The sequence below is a fragment of the Artemia sp. Qi Xiang Cuo genome, chromosome 14 (genome assembly GCF_049724085.1).
Source record: "Artemia sp. Qi Xiang Cuo chromosome 14, ASM4972408v1, whole genome shotgun sequence".
Classification (NCBI taxonomy): Eukaryota; Metazoa; Arthropoda; class Branchiopoda; order Anostraca; family Artemiidae; genus Artemia; species Artemia sp. Qi Xiang Cuo.
Genome location: NC_142807.1, coordinates 11002300 through 11026376, shown reverse-complemented (window position 1 = coordinate 11026376; position 24077 = coordinate 11002300). Strand labels below are relative to the sequence as shown.

At 34.8% G+C, this 24077-nt stretch overlaps 1 protein-coding gene across 1 annotated transcript in view; it reads right to left on the bottom strand.

Annotated features, from left to right (window-relative positions):
• Positions 1-20255, bottom strand: part of LOC148944122 (secreted frizzled-related protein 5-like) — a 33342-nt gene extending 13087 nt beyond the window's left edge. The window contains exon 1 of the mRNA XM_089100516.1: positions 19565-20255. Within this exon, the coding sequence (XP_088956642.1) occupies positions 19565-20042 (478 nt within the window). The 5' untranslated portion in view covers positions 20043-20255. The remainder of the gene's footprint in view (positions 1-19564) is intronic.
• Positions 20256-24077: the final 3822 nt, after the last annotated feature.

The following is a 24077-nucleotide window of genomic DNA, read 5'->3' as shown; positions in this document are numbered from 1 at the left end:
TTAAATGTTTGCTGTGAAAGATGCATTAATGCGGCTATCAGTAGAAACGAACGGCAAATTTAAAAAAAGACATATGAAATTTCATCAAAAAATACAAGTTAAACATAAATGGGGCCAAGCAGTTTAGGAAAGCGTATATTTTTTTGAAGGTGCAGTTGGCTTTGGGAATCAACAGATTGTTAATGTTTGAATTTTTACGGTTGAAAAGTGTTGCCAAATGTAACTCATCAGTTTTACTTATTCATTTTTCACGGTTTAACGGGGCAACACTGACTAAAATGTGGTACTACCGAAGAAGCTTCATAATTTTGTAACAATTGAAAGAAAAACTTTAGAACCCGGAATTTTCGGCTATGAATAGTTGTAAGATGAACCAAGGGGGAGATTTTTTTATTTTTTCTTGGTACTTTAAGGGTACTGAAGTCGAATAGCCAATTAAAAGGTACCCAATCAATTTTTAAAAGTTATATTTTGGCCAATATCTCTATTAATTAATCCTACATCATCTTTTTATTTGAATAACATCATATGTTTACCTGTGACTCCCCCTATTTTATATATATATATATATATATATATATATATATATATATATATATATATATATATATATATATATATATATATATATATATATATATATATATATATATATATATATATATAACAAACTCAGTTTTTAATCAAAAATTAAAATCAGATTAATTTTATTTATTTAAAAGTGAAATCAAGCCACTTGGTGTACGTGATTTGCTGAAGTGGGCACCCCATCGACCAACATTTGACTGAACATTCAATCTCATAAGAAATCAAATTTAAGGCTCCATTTATACATAATAGCTTAACTTGTGAAATTATTCATCACGAACTTGACTCATATCCAGATTTTTAGAAAAAGTCGTAGCTCAACCCGCGTAATTGATTTGGCAAGAAGTAGACAAAACTTTTAAAAGTTGGACACTATTTTGATACATGAGACTTTTACGAGTATTAGTCTGGTGAACAGGAGCCAACACTGATTATATTAATTGCTTAATTGCTTCATTTAATTACTTCATTTAATTGCTGAATAATTTCCATATTAAAATCCACTCGTCCCATAAATCACTTCGTATTTAGAATCGAAAAAAGAAAGTACCCTCTATTCAGCTATTATAGCATTGCAATTTGATAGACTAATAAGCAGGACCGTGTCCAGGGTAGGGTGGGGGGTTGGTTAACCGGTGTGACCCCCCTCCCGAAATTTTCACCCGACTCATAAAAAAGTAACAAAAATGCATACATTTGTTGTTGTTTTGCAAAGGCTTTTTTTGGTACTTAATCAATATTAAAACCTAAGAATATACAAATATTAAGGCTTATGTCTAAGATTGTTTGTTTTTATAGATGAACTTTTTATGATGAATTAAGCACATAGCCTTCGCAGGAACTTACTTCCAGGGTACCGAAATTAAAACAAAAAAAAATGCAAAAAATAGGCAAATTACGACGAAGATACAGAACACTTTTCTGAATCTTGTAAAAAGTAAAGGTTGGTCTACCCCCTCCCCTCCCATAAGGCTTGGATTCATGTACGCCTATAGTAAAAAGCAAGAGCAAACGTACATCGTATTATTTCGTATTGGCACTTCGAAGTACAAAATAAAGCGGTGTTGTCACAAATACTTTGAGGTACCATGCGCATATCCTAGGATCTAGCATGCTTCCTTATTCTCATTTATCGTTAATTGCTTCCAATGAATTCACTGATTAATGATTAAATAACTCAGTCTAACTGGTGAAGCCAAACTTAATTGACTTGTTCAGATGGAAAAAGTCCCCTTTTGTATTTTCAAAAATACAATGTCAAAAGACTTAATTAATTCTTTACTGTTTGCATTCATAGGAATAATCCATACAGATAATGACGAATACCTGAAATATTTTCGTCATCAAATGTTACCTAATGTCTTTAGACGTTTTTTTCCCTAAGCCCATCCGGAAATAGGCTTAAATTGCCAAGAAAATCAAAATTAAACATCTCTTGCCACCTTGGACCAACCTTAGGTCTATTTGCACCTGAAAACCGCCATTTCTTAATATTTTTCTTTCGGACGTTTCAGAATTTTGAAAGGGCCATATCCCATTTTCGTCAGTGTTGCCACGTTTGAAACGTGAAATATATAAGAAAACTAAATAGTTAGATTTGTTAACGCTTACCGTCCGTAAAAATTCAGACACTAACAATCTATTGACTTCAAATGACAACTAGGCCATCAAAGGAAGGCTTTTTTTTAGCTTGACGAACGCTAATGCTAAAACTATATAACTGCACACGAAGGTCTTTTTCATTGAAAACTTGATTCCTGATTTTTCCTAATATTTCAAAAATGTATGATTGTCCAAGTTTTCACTTGACCAATTCAAAGAGTCATAACATTTTCACTGTCCTCGGTACTTCAAAGACATTTTGTGTACCCATGTATGAGAGGCTTTGAATAGAATGGAACGGAGGAGGAGCGTGCTTAGCTGTGTTAGCTATATATATATATATATATATATATATATATATATATATATATATATATATATATATATATATATATATATATATATATATATATATATAAATGAATTTTTTGGCGTTCTTTAATAAGGGCATTCTTAGGTGGATAAAGTCGCAAGGACGTTCTTGAATAAAGGCAAATAAGGTCGTCTTTTTTTGAATATCCGTCCAGTGCTGATGAAAGCCTGCATTGAACCAACAAAATGCGCATAGATTATCTCAAAGGGCGTGTTCATGATCATAGGTGCGAGTCCGTATCCAGGGGGTTCGACCCCCTCCCCCCTGAAATGTTTGTCCGTCTTGTAAAAACGTAACAAAAAAGGATATAAACACTTTTGATACGATTTAAAAGTTTTTTTTTGTGTACCTCTACCCCCTTCCGCAAAAATCATATATATATATATATATATATATATATATATATATATATATATATATATATATATATATATATATATATATATATATATATATATATATATATATATATATATATATATATATATATATATATATTTAGGGGGAGGGGGAGTTCAAACCCCCTAACCCTTTGGATACGGTCTGGATACGGAGGCTTTGAATAGTCTGAAACGGAGGAGGAGCTTGCGTAGCTGTGTTGGCCTCAGGTGGTTTGGTTCTGTAGTGAGTTGTTAATAGTTGCAATAGTAGCATAGATATATATAAATTTTTTGCGGGGAGAGGGGGGTTCAAACCCCCTAACCCCTCTGGATACGGACTCGCACCTATGATCATGGACACCCCAGCCTTTGATATAGTCTATGCGCATTCTGTTGGTTCGAGGCAGGCTTTCATCAGTACTGGACGGATATTCGAAAAAAGACGACCTTATTTACCTTTATTCAAGAACGTCCTTGCGACCTTATTCACCTAAGAACACCCTTATTCAAGACCGTATTTGATACGGTATCAATAAAAGAAACAGCTGTATCCTTATCGCAATTCCATTTTATATAGCGTTAGAACTGTCTTGCTTTTTATAATATTTTCCATATAACTCAGAGATCCTGGGATTTTTCTCGTCTGATGAGAGGTAGGCCTAATATTAAAACCAAAACCATCTAAATGTCTTCTTTTTAAGTTTTTCTCCTCTGTTTGTTTTATTGACAACATAATTTGTCTTCTGAGCGGTATATGCACTGGCCCAGAATACAAAACGTACTGCTACTCTTCTTATTAGCAAAAAATACAGACAGCACATTCCTGACATTACATGTCAGCAAAAACTAAAGACAATGTCCTGCTGCGCTGTAAGTAGAAAATTAATATTTCTGAAGGTCTATGTCAGCAAAAGCAGAGCCTTCTGAGGGATTAGGCATTTCCTTACAATAATCGGTGCGAATAACATTAGCCAACAATTATTAATTATATGGAAATATCCTTGGTAACTGAAGGGATGTCAATTCATGAAAATGGAGGAGGGGGGGACAAAATTTCTTTTCCAGAATCTAGGGAAGGGGCATTTTTTTCGATTTTTTTTCAGGATCAGAAGTATTTTCCAAATTTGAGGTCCCCGCTCCAACTGAAGCGCCTGGGCTAAAGGGCTAAATTTTCCATTTTGCTGATTTAATAGGGCTTTTACACTATGCTGTAAGACTTATCACATTAGCATAAATTAGGGCTTTACGTTACGTTACGTAAACTTACGGAGCTAATTTTGTGTTTACCGCCAAGTAGACTCGAACTCCACGTAGAACTTTACGATATGTAGGTTTATTTTAGGTTATGGAAAATTTAAGATACTAGCAACAAGAAAGAATCTCTGGATGACCAGTTACTAGATGATTTTATAGATGAGGATGATTTTATAGACTTATACGTTAGCTTACTGTGCACTGACTTGTTTAGATGTGAAAGGTTATACGATAGGTTAAAGTTATGAATATAATCTTACGTTATACATAATGTAACTTAAACACTGGTGTAGAAAATTAGGTAGGCAGTGTGAAAGCCGCTTTGGGCCTCATATACTCTAACTAGAGACAGCGTTATTGGTTCACAGGGCTTCGGTTGAGTTAGTGTCATATAAGGTGTTGGGAGTTGTAAGGTCAAATTAGCCATTTAATTACATTACCTGTTAAACGAGGCTTTAATCAAGTTTACTGATAATTCAGAGTCATTTACCATTCGAAGTCAACAATTAGGATAATAATCATTTTTGGTTAACTCACTAGAGTGTGTATTTATTTAATTATGGAAGAAACCCATTATACCTGTAATAGCGTGGGGCTGGCTTTAGTTGTCCGCCCCTGTTCAGTGTATAATAGAAATTAAGAAATGTAGCCTATACATAATATTCAAGCATATTTAACATCCTGTTTTTTTCATTGAAAACAAAATTCAAGGAATCACAAAATAAAAATGTTTCAGTCTAAAGCTGCTGAACAAAATGTTATTTGAGCAAGTGGATTCGGGGTAAATTTTACAGAAATTTCTTAGTTATAGAGTATTTTCGTTTAATTTCTATAAAATCCTGGAATTTAGGGTCTAGTAATTCAAAAGGTTTTATGTGACATTTTTTTCAATTGGGATTCTTACTCATTGCTAAATGAAATTATTTCTTTTGTGTACAAGTTTAAATTATTTCTGATTGAAACTGGGTTTTCTAGTAAGAAAATAGGCCAACAGAATCCTTGATGGAAGCCTAAGCAAAGAGTCAAAAGAAAAACATAGCTCTTAGTAACAAGTTATTATGAAGTCGGATAATTGAGTACTTCAGAGACGTATTATTATTTTTTTTATTTTTTTAGTAATATTAAATTTTTTCCGAGTGCGACTGGCTTTCCTATTCACATAAAAGATTGATTGACTTTTTGACCTCTTGAAAAAAAATTACCGGCAACCTGATATCCACCGCCTTTTCCGTTCTATTCATAAGTTTTATAAAAATCTTACAATACCACAAACAATTTATATTTGACTTCAGGTATGCTTTAAACATACGGCGGTGTAATTCAAAAGGCGTTATGTGGCATTTTTTCATATAGGCTATGGATAATCGTAGTCTACATTATTAAGTTTAGCACACTATTGATTGGTTCAGTCTGCTTTTCCCGAATCTTATTTGGTTCTCAAAATTCTCTAGAAGCAGGGACGTACGAAGGGGCCGGCTTAGTGCCGGTCCCCGCCCGAAATCCTAAACTTTCTTTAATTTCTGAACATTTCTTATTCAAATTACAAAATTATATTTGTTTTTTATCGTTGTCCCCCCCCGAAAGAGAATCCCCCCTATTTTAGGAATGATATAAGCAATACTATAAATCCTAAAATACTTATTTATATCATTCCTCAAAGCGTTTCACTTTACCCCTATATAATCCCCTTAATCTCAATATAAATATATATATATATATATATATATATATATATATATATATATATATATATATATATATATATATATATATATATATATATATATATATATATATATATATATATATATATATATATATATATATATATATATATATATATATATATATATATATATATATATGTGCGTATATAAGGCAAATACAATTCAAAATAGTGGTATACGTATAACGAAAAATAGACAATGTCTTTTTGTAATCACTTCCCACACCATTTGGGGACAAGCACGGTACTTACGTTCTATAACGACCACGCCCAAGAAGTGAAGATAGGTGAACTCTAATGAAATATACCAAAATATGATGAAAATGTAATACTTTAGTAACAAAATTATGGAAACTACAACAGAGAATTAGTGCAAACAGACTGCCTAGACCGCATTATATTACCCACTTGACCTAACCAACTCTATATATTAAATATTTAATCAAATTTTACCTGCATAGTACTTTATCTCCCTGAGACTAAGCTAATTATCTCTGAATGCAGACAGAGAAACCGGTTTACTCAGATCAAGGCCGTACCCAGAGGGGGGTTTGAACCCCTCCCGAAATCTTTTTGTGACTCGTAAAAACGTAACAAAAATGGATATACACAAATTTTATATGCGTTTTTTGATTTTTTTTTGTGTTTAACCCCCCCCCCCCCGAAAAAATATTTGAGTAAAACCCCCTCCGAAAAAAAATCCAGGGTAAGGCCTTGACTCAGATCAAGAACAACAGTGTGGTCGTTATAACTCGTAAGTACCATGGGCACCTTGCCATTTGGCCCCAGAGGGATAGCCAAAGGACACAATCTTTGGCAAACTTGAAAACTATCATCCTGCAGGAAGGGTGTTCGAAAGCACAGGATAGCTGGCCCCAACCCCCCATTGCACTTCCCAGCTGAAGGGCCACGAAAGAGATCAGCACCGCTGGTTTGAACCTCGAGGGTCTAGGGCCGTCATACTTACTTTTAATCTATAATCCTCCATTCGTAAATCATAGCTTAGTCATCTTAAACTTTTTTTGATTATACTCCAGGAAAGTAACATAACGCCTTTTGAATGACAATAGCCAAAAAACTTCTGAACAACCCCGTGGCTAAAAATTTCAACCATGACGCGTGCCAAGAGATATACCATTTATCAGTTTATGTCTGATTGATGGTATTGGTTATCTCAGCTTGAAGTTGACACATGGGAGGCCCAAACTGACAGAAAATCTAAACTATATGACTACCATCCACAATATAGGTAGAAGATTAATTATGAATGGGTCAAAGAAATAGTTGTCAAATTGTTATTCATGATCCTAGCAGTCTATCTGACATAGTTGATTTAATTGAAACACCTGTTTAGTAAATATGGCTTCGAGGTCCTTGTAGAGAGCATGGTAACCAACCAGGAAAAGTAAAATATATTGCACGTTTTGAAATTAAGGCAAATACAATAATTCTCAAGTATATCTATGATGAATATGATGTTTTCTGATATGGCGGGTAATTAAAGAGCGACATCGAAAAAATTTGCATTTTGTGCTGATTTTAAGAATAAAAAAAAATCATTTAGTTTAAAATTATCCATCAAAATTTATTGGCATAAGGAAATTTGCATAATTTTAGGGAAAATGTTAACGAGAAAGCTGTGTGATCTTGGTAAAAAAAACTAAATTATTAAATCCAGCGTGTCTGATTTTTGAATTTCTATGCACTTCTTGTTTAAATTAACAAATATTTGATTTTATTATTAGGGCCCCGATTTTCTTTATTATTATCCCCCCGCCAAAAAATCCTGGGTAAATACCTTAAATCGGAAATCATCTTGGGTCTCAGGGGAAATGAATCTTCCTTATGTATTTTTTTGGTACTGGTGCACTATGCGGGCCCACGAAGAAGTCAAGTTTGGTTAATGCTAATGAAACAAAATAGGCTCAATATGTAATAGTTTAGAAAAATTTTTGGGCTATATATTTGCACATTAGGGGGGGGGGGGGGTCAAGCATATATATTAAATACGTAACCTAACCTAGGTACCTCCCCCCCCCCCTAAACTCCAAAAAATAATCGTTTAAATATTGTAACTCATTTAAAAAACCACGGATTTGCAATCATTTATCTATAACAGTTTCTTACAAATAGCCCGTTCGACGGGTTTCGTAACTAGTTTCCTTGATACAGTATGTAGCGGTGGGCCCGCATAATGCACCACTACCGTTTTTTTTATGTAAATAGACTAACTGTGAATAGGATTGTCAGATTTTACTAGAAAACGCTTGCGCTTTAGTGTTATGCGAGTGTTGAGAACAGGGCCGTATCCAGGGGGGAGGTACCTGGTTTGAGCCCCCAACAAAAAAAAAAATTTGTCTGACTCGTAAAAACGTAACAAAAATGGATATAAACAAATTTTGTATGCGTTCTTTTTTTTTTGTAAACCGGCCCCCCCCCCGAAATTTTTTTTGAGTAAAATCCCCTCCGAAAAAAAATCCTGAGTACGGCCTTGGTTGAGAGCAAGGTCGTATCTGGGGAGGTAGGGGGTTTAACCCCCTCCCCTACAAAAAAATAAAATGTTGGTCTGACTATTAAAAACATTACCAAATGCACAAAAACAAATTTTGATGCGTTTTTAATTTTTGTTGACCCCCCTCCCCCTGAACAAAAATCCTGGATACGGCCCTGGTTGAGACGAACAGTAGCCCCTTCCGATCTTGGGTAACTGACATAAGGTTTCACATAGGCCTATACTTGGCTATTTCTGTCATGGACGAAAATTTATTCAGTCTCAAAAATAAATAACACGCATCGAATTAGAATAGTTAGTGATTTGATTTTGATGGAAGCTATTTCTGACAAAAAAAAATAATTTAAAGGGGTTAAATGATCGCGAATAGTTGTTGATTCCATTTCTTATTCAGTGTCTTATTTTCAGATGATACAGTGACTCAAATTGTTGGTGTTGTAGAGACACTACCCTCGGCTTTCGCCCTCTACGTCCCCAAATAAAAAAAAACTATATACAAATAATGAGTGGTTCAATTTAAGCTTTGATATTCACTGGGGGCCGGTGATTTCCGAAGACTTGGGGTACATCTCGGAATGCCACGTATGTTGCGCAGTTCCGCAACAGTTTTCAAAGTTCCACGACGCTTGGCACACTACCCAACACGCTAGGTAGCTCCGCCACGCTAGGTCGCGTGGTGTACATGATTTCTGAGAGAGAGAGAGAGAGAGAGAGCGACCCCTCGGATATCTCCGTGTGCCAGTAGAAAAAAACAAGTTTGGACATCAAGTGTATGGACTGTAAGTTATGAATCATATGAAGGTTTATGAACAGGTTTAAACAGCCTGTTTCTAGAGACCAGTATATATTAGACCAGCAGAAATATTTTCACTAAGGCCGTAAAAACGTTACAAAAATGCATACAAACAAATTTTTGATATGATTTTAAAGTGTTTTTTTCTTGTTATACCCCCACCGAACAAAAACCCTGGGTACGGCCTTGATTTTCACTCCTACTTCTTTATTACCGTCCCGAGAAATCCACGATCCACGGAAAATATAATCAAGGATCACTTCCGTAGTTTTAAATTTAGATTCTATAAATTTACCGGGTCTCACTGTTCCCCATTTCTCTTGGTACACAGGTCGTGCTAGCTGTATTATATATTCATGCCATTCTTATTCGAATACACGGCCGAAGATGTAAGCTTTATTCCCCCTTTGTCAATCTGAGTGCCTTATATAAGCCAATGATAGATTAAAAATAAAATTATTATATTCAGTCATAATAAATTTCTTTGCTAAAGGCCCATTCATAATGAAATTTTACTCATATCGTGATTTAGCATGCGTTAATTATAGCCAATCAGAAAAGAACATATGTTGATGAGGAGCCTTAAAAGATTCTGGACAGACTGGAGCAAAAGCAACCATGAGCACCGCAATTAAATTCTCCAGGGGGGGGGGGCAAGTACTACCAGGAACTTTGTTTTTTTCGACATTTAGGAATTACATTTTATTGTTTTCTGGAGGCATTGTTTTCTGGGTGGCGTCTATGGAACCAACGTTTAAAAAAGAGCGTGGAAAATTTGACACTGCTCAGTGTCACTTGTCTTCATACCTGCATAATGGGGGGGGGTCCATCCCCTCAGAATGGTGAGAGACCTCATGGATAGTAGAGAAAATATGACCTAGAAAGACACTTTTTTTCGGTTTTATAACAGCCATTTAGTAAAATTCTTCTGACTCCTCCTCCATATTGATCAGACTGCATATATGATCACATATGTGCATGTGCACACATATTGATCAGGTGCACATATGTGTATGTACATATATGCACATATGTGTATGTCGTATAGGTTAACCATTTGGATAAAATGTCCATTTCCTAGAATCTAGACTCTCGTGCAAACTACGTTAACCGTTAGAAAAAAAAACATTAGTTTAATGAATATTATATTTTTGCCAAATAATAGTCATTCTAATTTTAAATTTTTCAAATGACTTCTATAAATGTCTTCTTTCATGCTTGGAGAAAAACTGAAGATATCTTTAAGATCTTTGGGATTGCAACAAATCAAATGGCTCTCGAGTGAATGGCTTTAGATGTTTCTTCTTGATATTTTGCAATATGCAGCTCATCCATTTCCTCTAGTAAACCATGGATCCTTCCTCATTTTCCTTCGGATTACCAGTCCTAGTCTGAATGATGGTACAAACTATTTTCATAAACGGCATGAATTATTTATGTGTACATATATGTACATATGTGTATGTCGTTATATCGACTGTCTGTTTGGTACCAAATGGTTGACCTATACGATATTGTCACATTACGAGGGGAGTCGTGTCACAAATGAGCCGGTCAGAAGAAAACCTGAGGAAGTAAAAAAAAAAGTTTCAGCAGAAAAAAATTCAAATTCAAAAATTCAAAAACTTTCAGCAGAAAGATCCATCGGTGGTTTTGACTGAAGCGCACTAATTTGGCTGAAAAAATGTCCAGCGGTTTCTGGCGTTTGATTATATTCTTGAGCCTAAAGAATATTTAAAAATGGACTTGGTCAGATTGATGGCAAAAAAATTATTTAATTTTTGATTGTAAGAAAATTGTCGTCTTTGGTTTTTGGGGAGCATCCTTGTGAATGTACACCTTAAGAAGGTCATGCAATCTTCCCCCTCCCCCCCCCCCCAAAAAAAAAAAAAACTTTACAGAGGTTTTGATAATGGGAAGCCTAATGTTAAAGAATAACATTTTTGAGGATGTTAGAAGGCTATTCCTAATTCGTAACTGCTAAATTAACATAATTTAACCATATTAATTCATATTTTTAAACATAATTACCATATTGGCTATAATCTGAGGGGGCGAAAAGGCTATCTTAATCCGTAATTATCTTATTGCCATAATTACCATGCTTGCAAATACCAAGCCTGTCGTTTTTTGTTACGAAGAAAATACAAAATAAACAGGATTCAAACCTGTGAGCTGGGCAAACGATACGAATCCATGCCACCGCAACCCCTGGATGCCACAAAAGGTTTTAGCGGTATTTAACTTAATGTAAGGTCACGAATTTATGACGGGTAACATAGAAAGTGGTACAGTATTTTTAGCCACTTGAATCTACAATCAAACCTAGTTCTGCACCTGGAGCTATTTCTACCAGGATTTTGATAATTGCATCGTGTCTCTTGAATTTACGATCATGAGGACATGGTGAATGTTATAATGCCCGACTTGCAAAGTGGCATACTTTTTTTCTTTGCGAGGGGGGGGGGCACCAAAAAAATTACAAAACAAATAAAAAATTTTATACGCATTTTATGTTACTTTTTTACGAGTACGACAAAAAATTCCAGGGAGAGCTCATCCTCGGTAACACCCCTTCCGGATATGACCTTGGTGGCTGAAAATACTCTCTTTTAAAGCTATTTTACCCTATCTGGTCCATATCCACAATTTCAAAATTAAACCACTATCCTTTAAATTGGATAAAATGTCCATTTCCTAGAATCTAGACTCGTGCAAACTACGTCAACCGTTAGAAAAAAAAAACATTAGTTTAATGAATATTATATTTTTGCCAAATAATAGTCATTCTAATTTTAAATTTTTCAAATGACTGCTATAAATGTCTTCTTTCATGCTTGGAGAAAAACTGAAGATATCTTTAAGATCTTTGGGATTGCAACAAATCAAATGGCTCTCGAGTGAATGGCTTTAGATGTTTCTTCTTGATATTTTGCAATATGCAGCTCATCCATTTCCTCTAGTAAACCATGGATCCTTCCTCATTTTCCTTCGGATTACCAGTCCTAGTCTGAAAGACGGTACAAACTATTTTCATAAACGGCATGAATTATTTTTTTTAGTTCTTAATAATATTTCCATCTCTGTTTGGGAACGGGTTCAGACAGATGCCATACCCAGGGCCGTAACCATAGGGGCGGGGGTTGAACCCCCTCCCCTGAAATGTTTGTCTGACTCGTAAAAACGTAACAAAAATGGATATAAACAAATTTTGCATGCGTTTTTTGAGGTTTTTTTGTGCACCCCCCCTCCTTGAGTTTTTTAGTAAAGCCCCCTCCGAAAAAAAATCCTGGTTACGGCCTTGGCCATACCCTTTGACCACATATGCGATTTCATGTAACAGCGGTCAATTTTCTGTCATATTTTCAATTTTCCTGTTTTTCAAACTTCCAATTTTCGCTCAACTTTCCTGGGGATACACATACGCTTTTTCATGCGATACGGACGATTTTGCGACAAGGAGGAAAATTGCTGGGGCTAAATATGGTTCTGAACCGTAGGCGCTCCGGAATACGGAGGAGGATGCATTGGATTTTTTACAGATTCTTTTGGATACCCGTCTAACTAACTGTATTTCAAACACCAAACTGTACGAAAATATGGTTCTATCCCGCTTTATATGGCTATAATGAGAGAAATGTTGAGATGTCTAAGACACGTTCTGCGGATGACAGATTGCCAAAGGTCGTCCTTTTCAGCTAATCATTGAGGGTCGTTCCCGAATGGGGTGGGAGGAGGTCAAAAAGATGGATTTAAGGGTAACTAGAACTTCTTGGAAGGGTTTAAAGGGGAAGGTCTTGAAAAGATTGGGATGGACGAGAAGCGTGCGTAGCTGTGTTGGCCTCAGGTGGCTTGGTGATGCAGCGAGTTGTTAGCAGTGTATGCATATATATATATATATATATATATATATATATATATATATATATATATATATATATATATATATATATATATATATATATATATATATATATATATATATATATATATGCTTTTATGATCATATTATGTGCGACAGGTCAGACCCAATATATGCATTGTTTTCAATGATCCAGAAAAAAGAATCACTAGACAAATCGTCGTAAGTCCCTAAACCGGAGAAAAGCCTTAGTAAGCACAATTATATTTGGGTGGTGTTAAATCTAGCATTTTTCATCAAGGCTATCATATCAAAGTAATTATTAGTCGTTTAAAGGATTGTTAACGTAGAAAAAAACTATTTCAATTGAAACGAATTGTGTGTAGAACCTAAAATATGCTTTGAAATGATTGTAAATTCGAGAAAAAATATACTTAAACAGAAAAAAATGTGCCGGCAAACCACTAGAACTTGTGTAGAAAAAAATCACTAGAGAGAAAATTAAATCCCTAAGATTATTACATAAGCAGTATGGGTGGCAACCCTGCGCACATGCAGCAAAACGGTGAAGCATCTGTGTGAACCAATAAACAAACATGCGCAAGCTGTCACTTAAAAAACGTAAATGTACAAAGAGGGATATTCCATTGGCATAGCTATCAAGAAATCTTAAAAGATGATAGAATCTCCTTTATCTCAAATATTTTGCATTTTTTCCTCCAATCAAAAATGTTTGAAATGACTGACTCTATTCCAGAAAGGCTTAGGAACCTCTGGAACCACCAGCTATGCCAATTGGAATATCCCTGTCTGCCAAAATTTGAATAACATTAAAGAGGTTGCATAATCAGAAATTTGCGCAAGAGGTTAAAAAAAGCGGTATTAGCGATGCATTCCCACTATCCGGAAGGAAACACTATAAAATTTCGAAAATGCTTAAAACATTCAAAAATACTTTTACTTATCTGTTATAGCCACCACACTCAAGAAGTGAAGTTAATCCTAATGAAATATACCTACGTATAATGAAAACAAAATATTTTAGTAGCAAAATTATGGAAACTACAACACAGAATTATGGAAATCAGGCCACCCATAACGCATTATATTAAATGGTTTCTAACCTAACCTAGCCAAAATACCAATTAAAATATTTAATTAAAATATATCTATATTATAGTGTATATACACTCTCTCATGCAACGCTGAAAGAACCCACAGAAAAAAAACCGTTTTTGTCAGATCAAGAACTTGAGTTTGGTGGTTATAACAGATAAGTACCAAAATACATACTAATATCATTCCTTAAGGCGTAACAATTAACTTCACACACCCCCCCCCACTCCCCCAACGGTCAAATATATACCCCGAATTGTATATACGCAACGAAATTTCCATCAGTGGCGGATCCAGGAGGGTGCGCCCCCCGAGCGTAGTCTAAAGTAGTGTAATTTACCTAATTAACGTAAGTTTGCGTCAAATCCTGGATCCGCCCCTGATTTCCATACACTGAATTGGCTGTTCTATTCCTTGTTTGCCATTAAATCAATTACAAGAAAAGAGTCACGTATAGGAAATTCATGGCATATATACGATTCTGGTGTATATTTGTCCTTGGGAGGGGGGGGGGGGGTAAAGTAAATTGGTGACAGAAAAAAATAATTTATTTTAGAGAGGTTTTAAAGTACTTTTCCAAATTTTACAGTGTTCCCTTCTTGAGGGTGAGAATGCAGCACTAATACCAAAAAAAAGCAATTAATACAACTTTTAAACTGCAATATTAATAACGTAGACAAAATAAATCTCTAATTTTACCTTGAAAAGTATTACTTATATTCAAGGCCGTATCCAGGATTTTTTTCGGGGGGGGGGTCCAAAAACAAATTCATAAAGTAATTTAGGGAAGAGGTCAAAATATATTTTTCAAAATACAGGAAGGGAGAAATCGTTATTATTTTTTTTTTTTCAATGAAACTACCAAAGAAACGAATTTTTCAATAAAAACTCCCTCGAAAAATATATTTTTCAAATCTAAGGAGACATATGTCATCCCTGCCCCCTCCAACTCGAATCGACTTGCACCACTCTCAAATGTTCTACAAAAAAATTCCTACACCCGCTTGCCCACTTTGTGATAAGCACCACCTTTGTATAAATAAGAATAAGCATAAAATAGGGTAAATTCCTTTTTACTAAAGCGTAACTAGGACTCCATGGGGTTGGGTCCAGATAATGGGTTTCTCAAGGTGAGACCCTACCCAGATAAATGTTTATCCAGAACACCTACATTATCAAAAAGTGCATATCCTTGTAATTTTTCATAGCTTGAGGTCTTGGGACCCTCCCCTTCCCCCTAAAAAAAAATCCTACACCCGGTACAAACATAAGGAGATGCCCTAAAAGTCCGTCTGAATCTCAAGCAGGGGCGGATCTAGAGCAAAATCTTGGGGAAAGCCCAATGTGACAAGGGCACCAATTAGCAAAATATTGGGGGGAGGGTGGCCAATGTGACAAAGGCGCAAATAATTGAACAAATTGACAAATTTATTCTAAAAACAGAGTAAAAAAGAAAAAAGAAGCAGGATAAGAGGGGGCCAGAAAAATATTGGGGGAAGGGCGGAGTCCCCCCGGCCCCCCTGGATCCGCCAGTGATCTCAATACTGTTTTCATTAATTTAGCCATAAGTCGCCGTTTTTTTTTATTTGGTGCCCCCCTCAAAATGCGTCTCCTCCTGTTTACAAGCTTCCCGTACTTTCCCGAACTTCTGGACACTTTTTATCCAAATTACCGAATAAAATTTGTTTTTTATTGTTGCTCTCCCCTCTCTCAGTGGTAATTTTGCCTCTTTTGCGTCCGGAGAAAAATCTTGACTACCCCCCCCCCCCTGTCTCCCACAACATTTTTAGGCCAAATTTTGACAACATTTTCGTTTATTAAAAAATTATTTTCAATTTATCAGCAAATTAATAATTTATGTTTTGACCATTTTTCAGTTAAAATTATTATTAATTTTATTATTTTCATTTTATTTATTCATAACTATTTTCATTAATTAACAGCGCTCTCTGCTTTATTTTATTAAAAATAAATAACAAAAATACAAAATGATTATAACCGTTAGATTATTTATTTGAAATTTTGTGCCCCTAAAATTTCTGTGCCCGGGGCAAGTGTCCCCTCTGTCTCTCCCTCTAAACCGCCTCTACCCCCCCCCCCCAAAAAAAAAAAACTTCTGCTTACGTATCTTCTTTTATATATTTAATTCATGATATTTATCTACTTAACTCTAATTGTCAGTTTGTAACAAACAATGGATCTGGGCTATAACAAGCGACATTTAAAAATAAAACTTAAAGTTAAACCAAGAATTAAACCCAGCATATGTCTCCCAGCACTGTACTTGCTAGTGCTTAAAAGGCAGTAATTACATGTCCATGCGTCACTTTAGATCTTATCTGTATGTGTATGAGAATAGTATTTGCTTAAATTTCATGTTCTACCTTAACCAGGATGTCTGAATAATTAAATCTCCATAAATGGAAAAGCTGACATAGACACAAAATATATATGACTTTTAACATAAAGTTAAATGATACTTCGCAACGTCCCACTAAAATTCAATTCAAAACATGATATTTTTTTTTCTTTAATGAGCCATATTGCAGAAGCGCATCCAGGATTTTTGTTAGGGAGGGGGGGGGTTACTATTTTTTTTTAGGGGGGGGGGTACATTAAAAACCTCAAAAAACACATACAAAATTTGTTTATGTCCATTTTTGTTACGCTTTTACAAGTCAGACAAACATTTCGGGGGGGGGGGGGGGTTCAAACCGGATAGCCCCCCCCCTGGATACGGCTTTGCCACATTGCTACAAACTTGAAGATTAACTGAAGAGAAATTGCAGTTTATATTAAGTAAAGTTTTTGTCAGGTAAGTATTTAGATACTGCGAAATATTTCTCAAACTGAACTATTTGAATAATCGGTAAATTTGTAGATTAACTCGAGGGGTTGCTCTCTCTCAGAAATTATGTAAGCCAAGTGGTGTGTGTCAAGCGTTTTGGGGACTGTGCCAAGCGTGGCGGAGGTGTGCTGTGCCTTTGGCGTCCTGATATGTACATCAAATAGCAGGAATTCATCGCCCCCTTGGATGAACTGAGTAATTGAGTTAGCTAAGAAATAGACAAACATTTAGAACCTTAAAATCCATCCTGAATCAAAATAGAAAAACATTTTAATCGCAAATTTACTTTGCTTTCACCTTTATTTGTTGTATATATACCAGGAATATTTTATTATTTTGATAAACCGTTAAATCAATTTGAAGAAAGGAATGACTTGCGGGAGACTCGGTGCATTTATACAGTTCAGAGTACATATTTGACCAAAAGGGAAACAGTGGGGGTGAAATAAATTTGAGGTGCAAATGAATGTTATATTTTGATTCAGGATAAAATTCTGATTCTAACAGAATGTCTCTTTCTTAGCTACCTCAATTGTCAGATAATATTGAAATTTATCAAATATTCTGTCACCGCTGTCTTCTGAAAATTATTCTATTGATTTTGAATAAGTATAGCACACAACTATAACCCAAGAACCACTTGACGGGAATATCTCAATGTAAATTGGCTATCCAAAATCAAGACACGATACGTACATGAGTGTGTATTGTACAATTATAATTAGATATTTCAAGGATTTATGGAAGATTGGTACCAGACACCAAGTATGATTTTCTTTTCTTTTGTTGGGGGGGGGGTATCCTTTTTTGAATGGTAGGGATAAGATCTAGAAAATTTTTGAAAAAGACGAACCGATGCAGAAACATAAAAAAATCTTAGCATTACGGGGAGGGGAGGGGGCAAAAACATTGGCCGGAACGATTTGACAGGGAGGGACACGAATATAAAAGGCAAATTAATAAATCACCCCTCACCCCTACGTAAGAGCCTGATTTCTTGCTGTAAAATTTCTCTAAAATCGTTTCGGGTGCCTAAAATTGATCAAATTTTAAAGTGTAAGACATTTAGGCACGGCCGATTTGGCACTTGTGTAGGCCTATAGCAATTTTACATATCTAAGGCCTGATTCAGCTGAAAAGTATATGTACTTATATATGATGTTACGATGAAAGACCGAAATCGGATGAATGTCGACATTCACCGGTGAAAGCCCGAAACAAGGATATTTAACAAATATTTCGGAGATACACCAAGCGACTATGTGTTTGTTGAAATTCACTATGCACTAATGGTGAATGTTGGGCATTTCTGAGATTTATATTTTTGAGTTTCTAACCTAATTTCTAACCCATTTCTGAGATTTATAACCTAACCTGTCACCATCAAACCTTGCATAAGACTGACAAATCTGACTGGTCAACAAACACATAGTCACTTGCTTGTGTAGTGTTCCAAATATTTGTTAAGTATCCTTATTTCGGACTTTCACCGGTGAATATCGACATTCACTAGATTTCTGTCTTTCACAGGAATATATATATATATATATATATATATATATATATATATATATATATATATATATATATATATATAATATATTATATATATATATATATATATATATATATATATATATATATATATATATATATATATATATATATATATATATATATATATATATATATTAATATATTATATATCGTGAATTCTGAAGTAGCTGATTCTACTACTGCTACTGTTTTCGTATTTGTTGGTCTGGATAAGACGGTAGCTGTCGATTGCTTTTATGATCATACTATGTGCGACAGGTCAGACAGGTCGATATGTTACCGTGAATTTCCGAAATCTGGCTAACGTCGATATTCACCGGTGAACGCGCGAAATTCCTTTTCCTCTGCTTCGATTCAATACTTTGCGAGTCAGCTTTTTCAGTCTTATGCAAGCTATGATGGTAAAAGTTAAAATTAGGTTAGAATATGTCAGTTTAGACTAGATTCGGCTAAATTTGGTAATAAATATCAGAAATGGGTTAAAAACCTAAGCTAACCCAACTTAACCAAACCTAACTAAACCTTGTATTAAACTGAAAAAGTTGACTATCAACGCTGACTAAATCCAAGGAGAAAAAAAAAGAATATATTTTGGACATTCATCGGTGAATGTCGACATTCACCAATTTCAGACATGCTCGGTAACATAGGCTATATAATATATATATATATATATATATATATATATATATATATATATATATATATATATATATATATATATATATATATATATATATATATATATATATATATATATATATATATATATATATATATATATATATATATATATATATATATAACCCCTCCTCTAGAGCAACATTTTTAACTTTCGAAAAAGAAAGGCGGTTCATAAAACACTCATTATTAAAATCTTAATCCCCAGAAAACTTAGAAGGCTTGCCTATGTTGAAAAATGCATGCGGTTGACCTTGTATAAAATAACTCACCTTCCGAATTTCCAGAAAGTGGCGTAATGCACATATCATTATCTTCCGGAAATTTATCACACTTCAACATATCGGGCCATGGATATCCATAGTTTTTCATTCTTACTTCACATCCAGCTTTAACTCTCTCACATAATCCTCGGCAAGGATAAATAGGTCGATCTAAACAAACTGGACTAAACAGCGAGCATAAAAACAACTGAGTGTCCGGGTGGCACCTAACATTCAGTAATGGCACCCAGGAGACAGCCTGTTGCATCACCTCTGACATACTATCATGATCAAGCAGATTGGGTAACCTCATTTTAGTATATCCTATATTATGACACAATGACATATTTTTGGGTATGTCAACGCAAGTTGGTTGTGCAGTTCTTCCACCGATAACACCCCAGTCAGAAAAGTATCCATCAGAAAAATCGTTTTGGTAATAATCAGCGCTTGTGGAAGTCACAAGCGTCAACAATATAGTAAACATGATGAGTGCTTGTTCCTATCTGGATTGAGACTGAAGCATCTAGTGTTTCTTCAGTCTCTGCAGAGCGAGTGGGCAGGCTACTTCTTCTATTTGCATGCAGGTCATAAATTCTTTGGATATGTAATCAAGATTAAGGTGTTAAAAACATCTTAACATCTGATTTATTTTCGTCAATTTGACAAATCAGGATTTTAATGACCATCTTTCAAACATTCTGACAGGGTAGTGTTACACTCCTAAAATCAACAAAAAATGTTGGGCTATTTAAGGAAATAGATCAATTTATCAATTACATAGATTGTATCATGCTCTAACAGTTGCTAGAAAATGTAGCATGTTAAAAGCTTGTTTTCGCTGATGTTCTTTTATTATACAAAACTTGTCTTTAAGGGGGAGAAAATTCCAGGTAATATTTCTGGACGCATCGACATACTTCAGGAGGCTAATCCCCAACACGTTGCTTTGACTGATGATTCCCTCCAACAAAAATCTCGAAAATATTCTACAAAATACATATTCTGTCGCACATTTTCAGTGATTTTTTTTTCGGTTAAGCTATGTTATGTACCACAGACAGAGACGTACATAAGGGAGGTGCGTACCCTCTCCCCAAAATCCTAATTTTTCCAAATTTCTGGGCAATTCTTATTCAGATTATCCACTGTTTTTTTATTATTGCCTCCCCCCCCACACCCCCGTAAAAAAATCTCCAGCGCACGTGTCTGGCCACAGTTTGTCTTTAAGAGAGAGAAAAACAGAACAAAAACTTCATGGTGTGTATCAACACCCATTGACACAAAATTCATGGGGTCAATCCCTAGCACTCTACTATAACAGCTCTATAACATCATATAACTCTATAACATAGGCTACTCGGCCGGTTGAAGAAAAATACTAATTATAATTATTATTATAGCTCTTCAAGATTTTTGCCACTTCTGCTCTTCCTCTTTTATGTACCACAGTTTTGTCCTTGAGGGCGAAAAAAAACTTTATGATGATATTTCCATACTTATCATCGATCATTAAATACAAACTTCAGGGGGAAATCCCTATCACTGGGTTGGATTGATGAGCCCCCCCCCTACAACAAAAATATTGCAAATATTCTACAAAATCCATATCCTGTCGCTACTTCTTTATCTTTTCAAAACTTATCTTGTCCGAAATAACGAACCCCAACCTCCTACATGAAAACTATAACTCGCTACCTACCGGGCTACTAACTTGATTAACTTCGAAATAATTTTAGGTTGAATTTATGTTCATCATCATTATCGGACAGGAACATACTTAGCATTTTTTTCGACGGGGGGGGGGGGGGTATAATGCTAAATGCTATAATGCTAATAACTACCTATTGTTGTACATTTGTTTTAAATATAAATAAGTTTCGTTTCAAAAATAGCTGGAGACAAAGCAGGTACGTATACCAAGGCCGTATCCAGGGGGGTTCGAGCCCCCCCCCCCGCCCCTCCGAAATGTTTGTCTGAATTGTAAAAACGTAACAAAAATGGACATAAACAAATTTTGTATGCAATTTTTGAGTTTTTTTGTGTGTAAACCCCCCCCCCAAAAAAAAAAATAGTAAAAACCCCTCCGAAAAAAATGGGTACGGCCCTGACGTATACACGGTGTACGCCCCCGGTTTGGTGTCTCCTCCCCTGAAATTTTTACATTCGTACAATTGTCTTATAATTTTTTTGTATTTTCCATATACCTTACTATTTTGTGTGTGTTTTTAATATGTATATTAAAATATTTTCATATTTTTTTAATAATACACTGTCTCAATGGTATCTTTCTTTTTTGAGACTGTGGAGTGGGAGCAATCTGCCACGGATGGTATAACACTGTATGCCGTCCACCTTGATAAGAGAAGCTGGTAAAAGTTTGAAAACTTCATTTATAACTTATCCTCAGCAAACCCTAGAAGGGGGGGGGGTAGCAAGGTTTTAGAGGTAATGTCTCCACTCTTAAGTGATTAGCATGCATGTGAAAAGATTGACCCACAGAGAAACAAATGTGTACTGTATAAAAATCGTCAAAATGTTTTCATCCTTTCTATTGGTTTCAAATTTCGTACAAAATAACCAGTTAGGTTTTGAATAGTATGCGTTCATTGTGCGAAATAAATTAAACTGATGCAAGTTCTCAAACTTATGTGGTTTTGAAACCAGTCAAGTTCTAAAAATGTGGATTTGTGTCTCCAGAAATAAGAAATAATGCGATGGCTTACGAAAATTCGTCGCAAAAACAAACCACTGGAATTAAATCATACTTTTTAAACGGAAGTATTGGATACTAAACTCTCTTTTTTAAACTTTTTTGCGTTTTCTCTATTACCAAATTCTGAGAAGGGCTTGGTTGCAATTCTCGCCTTCCTGTTTGAGGAAAGCCGTAGACGCTGCTGTGCTGGCCTCAGGCGGCTTGGTACTGTAGTGAGTTGTTAGTAGTAGTACTGGTAGTAGAATCAACCACTTCTGAATCAACGAAAACTAATAAAATAGAAAATCTACAAGATAAGATATTACTAAGAAGTTATAAAGGAAAAATAGTCGTAAACACTTGTCTTTTTTCAGAATGTGACAAAGGAAGTTAATTAATTAAAATCAACGTTTAAGATAAGGTTATTCTTATCTATAAGCCTAATTTTGCCATAAAATATTTTGCACTTTATGAGTAGGTTTATTGCATATAAACTATGACTAGAGATTAAGCAATTGTTAGATTTGTGGAAATAAATTTTAAAAAATATCATACAAGGGTTTGCACGCTGCCTTTCGTTGGGGCTTAGAACTCGGTACCTCTAACTATGCTCCTAGACTTCCCTCCTGAATTTGCAAGCCTTTATTTGGTTGTATACCTCATGTATCTGGTTTTCACGAAGTTAACGAATTCATAACTACTGGTTCAAAGAGTAGGCTACTCATGTCCTAGTTTAAAACGTGGTATTTATACCTTTTTTTATTCTACGATTTCCATTATTTATTTTTACACCTTTTTTCAATTTAGTTATAACCATTTTTATCCATAAAAGAAAACAGAGGTCAATTAATCCCTAGTTTTATTTCTTAGGATCATTTTATTTCACTTTCTAAGAAAAGATGCATTAAAGAATAAATAAAAAAAAAAAAACAATTTAAATAGAATATTTTCTTAAAAAAGGAAGAAAAAATCATAATTCTTCTCCTTAAGACTAAGAAAGAAAAAAGAGCTTTTAATACCAAATTGTAACACTTTATTAACAATGCACTAAATAGGAAGAATGTAGGATTTCAAACTAAATGCTTGTAAATAGAATGAGAAAAAGATACGTGGATTCAATAAATCGTTTTTCCTAATTTGGGCTTAAGTCGGTTAGCCTAAGGTCGGCTAAGCCATGTTAGATAAGCGGACGTTTTCCAATTCATGCAAGAGTTTTATGTTAAGTTATGTTAAGTATTACGTTAAGTTATGCAGGAGTTTTTTTTCTTTTTTTAAAGAAAACAAGACAGCATTATCTTCATTCGCTATACAATAATTAATTCTTTTATTTTTTCAAAATATTTCGAAACTTAAGGATCTATGTAATAAATAAAAATGTTTTATTATTCCCAGTTAATTTGTTATTATTATAATACGGTATTATTCCCTGATTTAAATTATTCCAGTTAAAGGGCTATAAATCAGCCACTCTGTAGCTGATGGACATGGACAGGGTTGCCAATTGGGGGGTAAGAAAGGGATAATTGCCCCTCTTAGATTTTGAAAAATACCCTTTTTGGGTATTTTTATTGCCCCCCCCCCCTGCCTACAATTATGTGAGCTGGCTCCCCTGGAAAAAGATATTAGTAATATCTTTTCAGGGAACTCAGCAGTGTTCTTTTATATAGTAGCGAATCGTCACTGAATTTTAGATTATGTTCAAATGGAATGGGTAAAAATTAATTCATTCAAATTATACGAAGTGTTTTCAAATATCACTAGAAAGCTTTAAAGTACCAAGAACACTAAAATACTTTCACCCCTCACCATGGGCGCCCATAAGCTGAA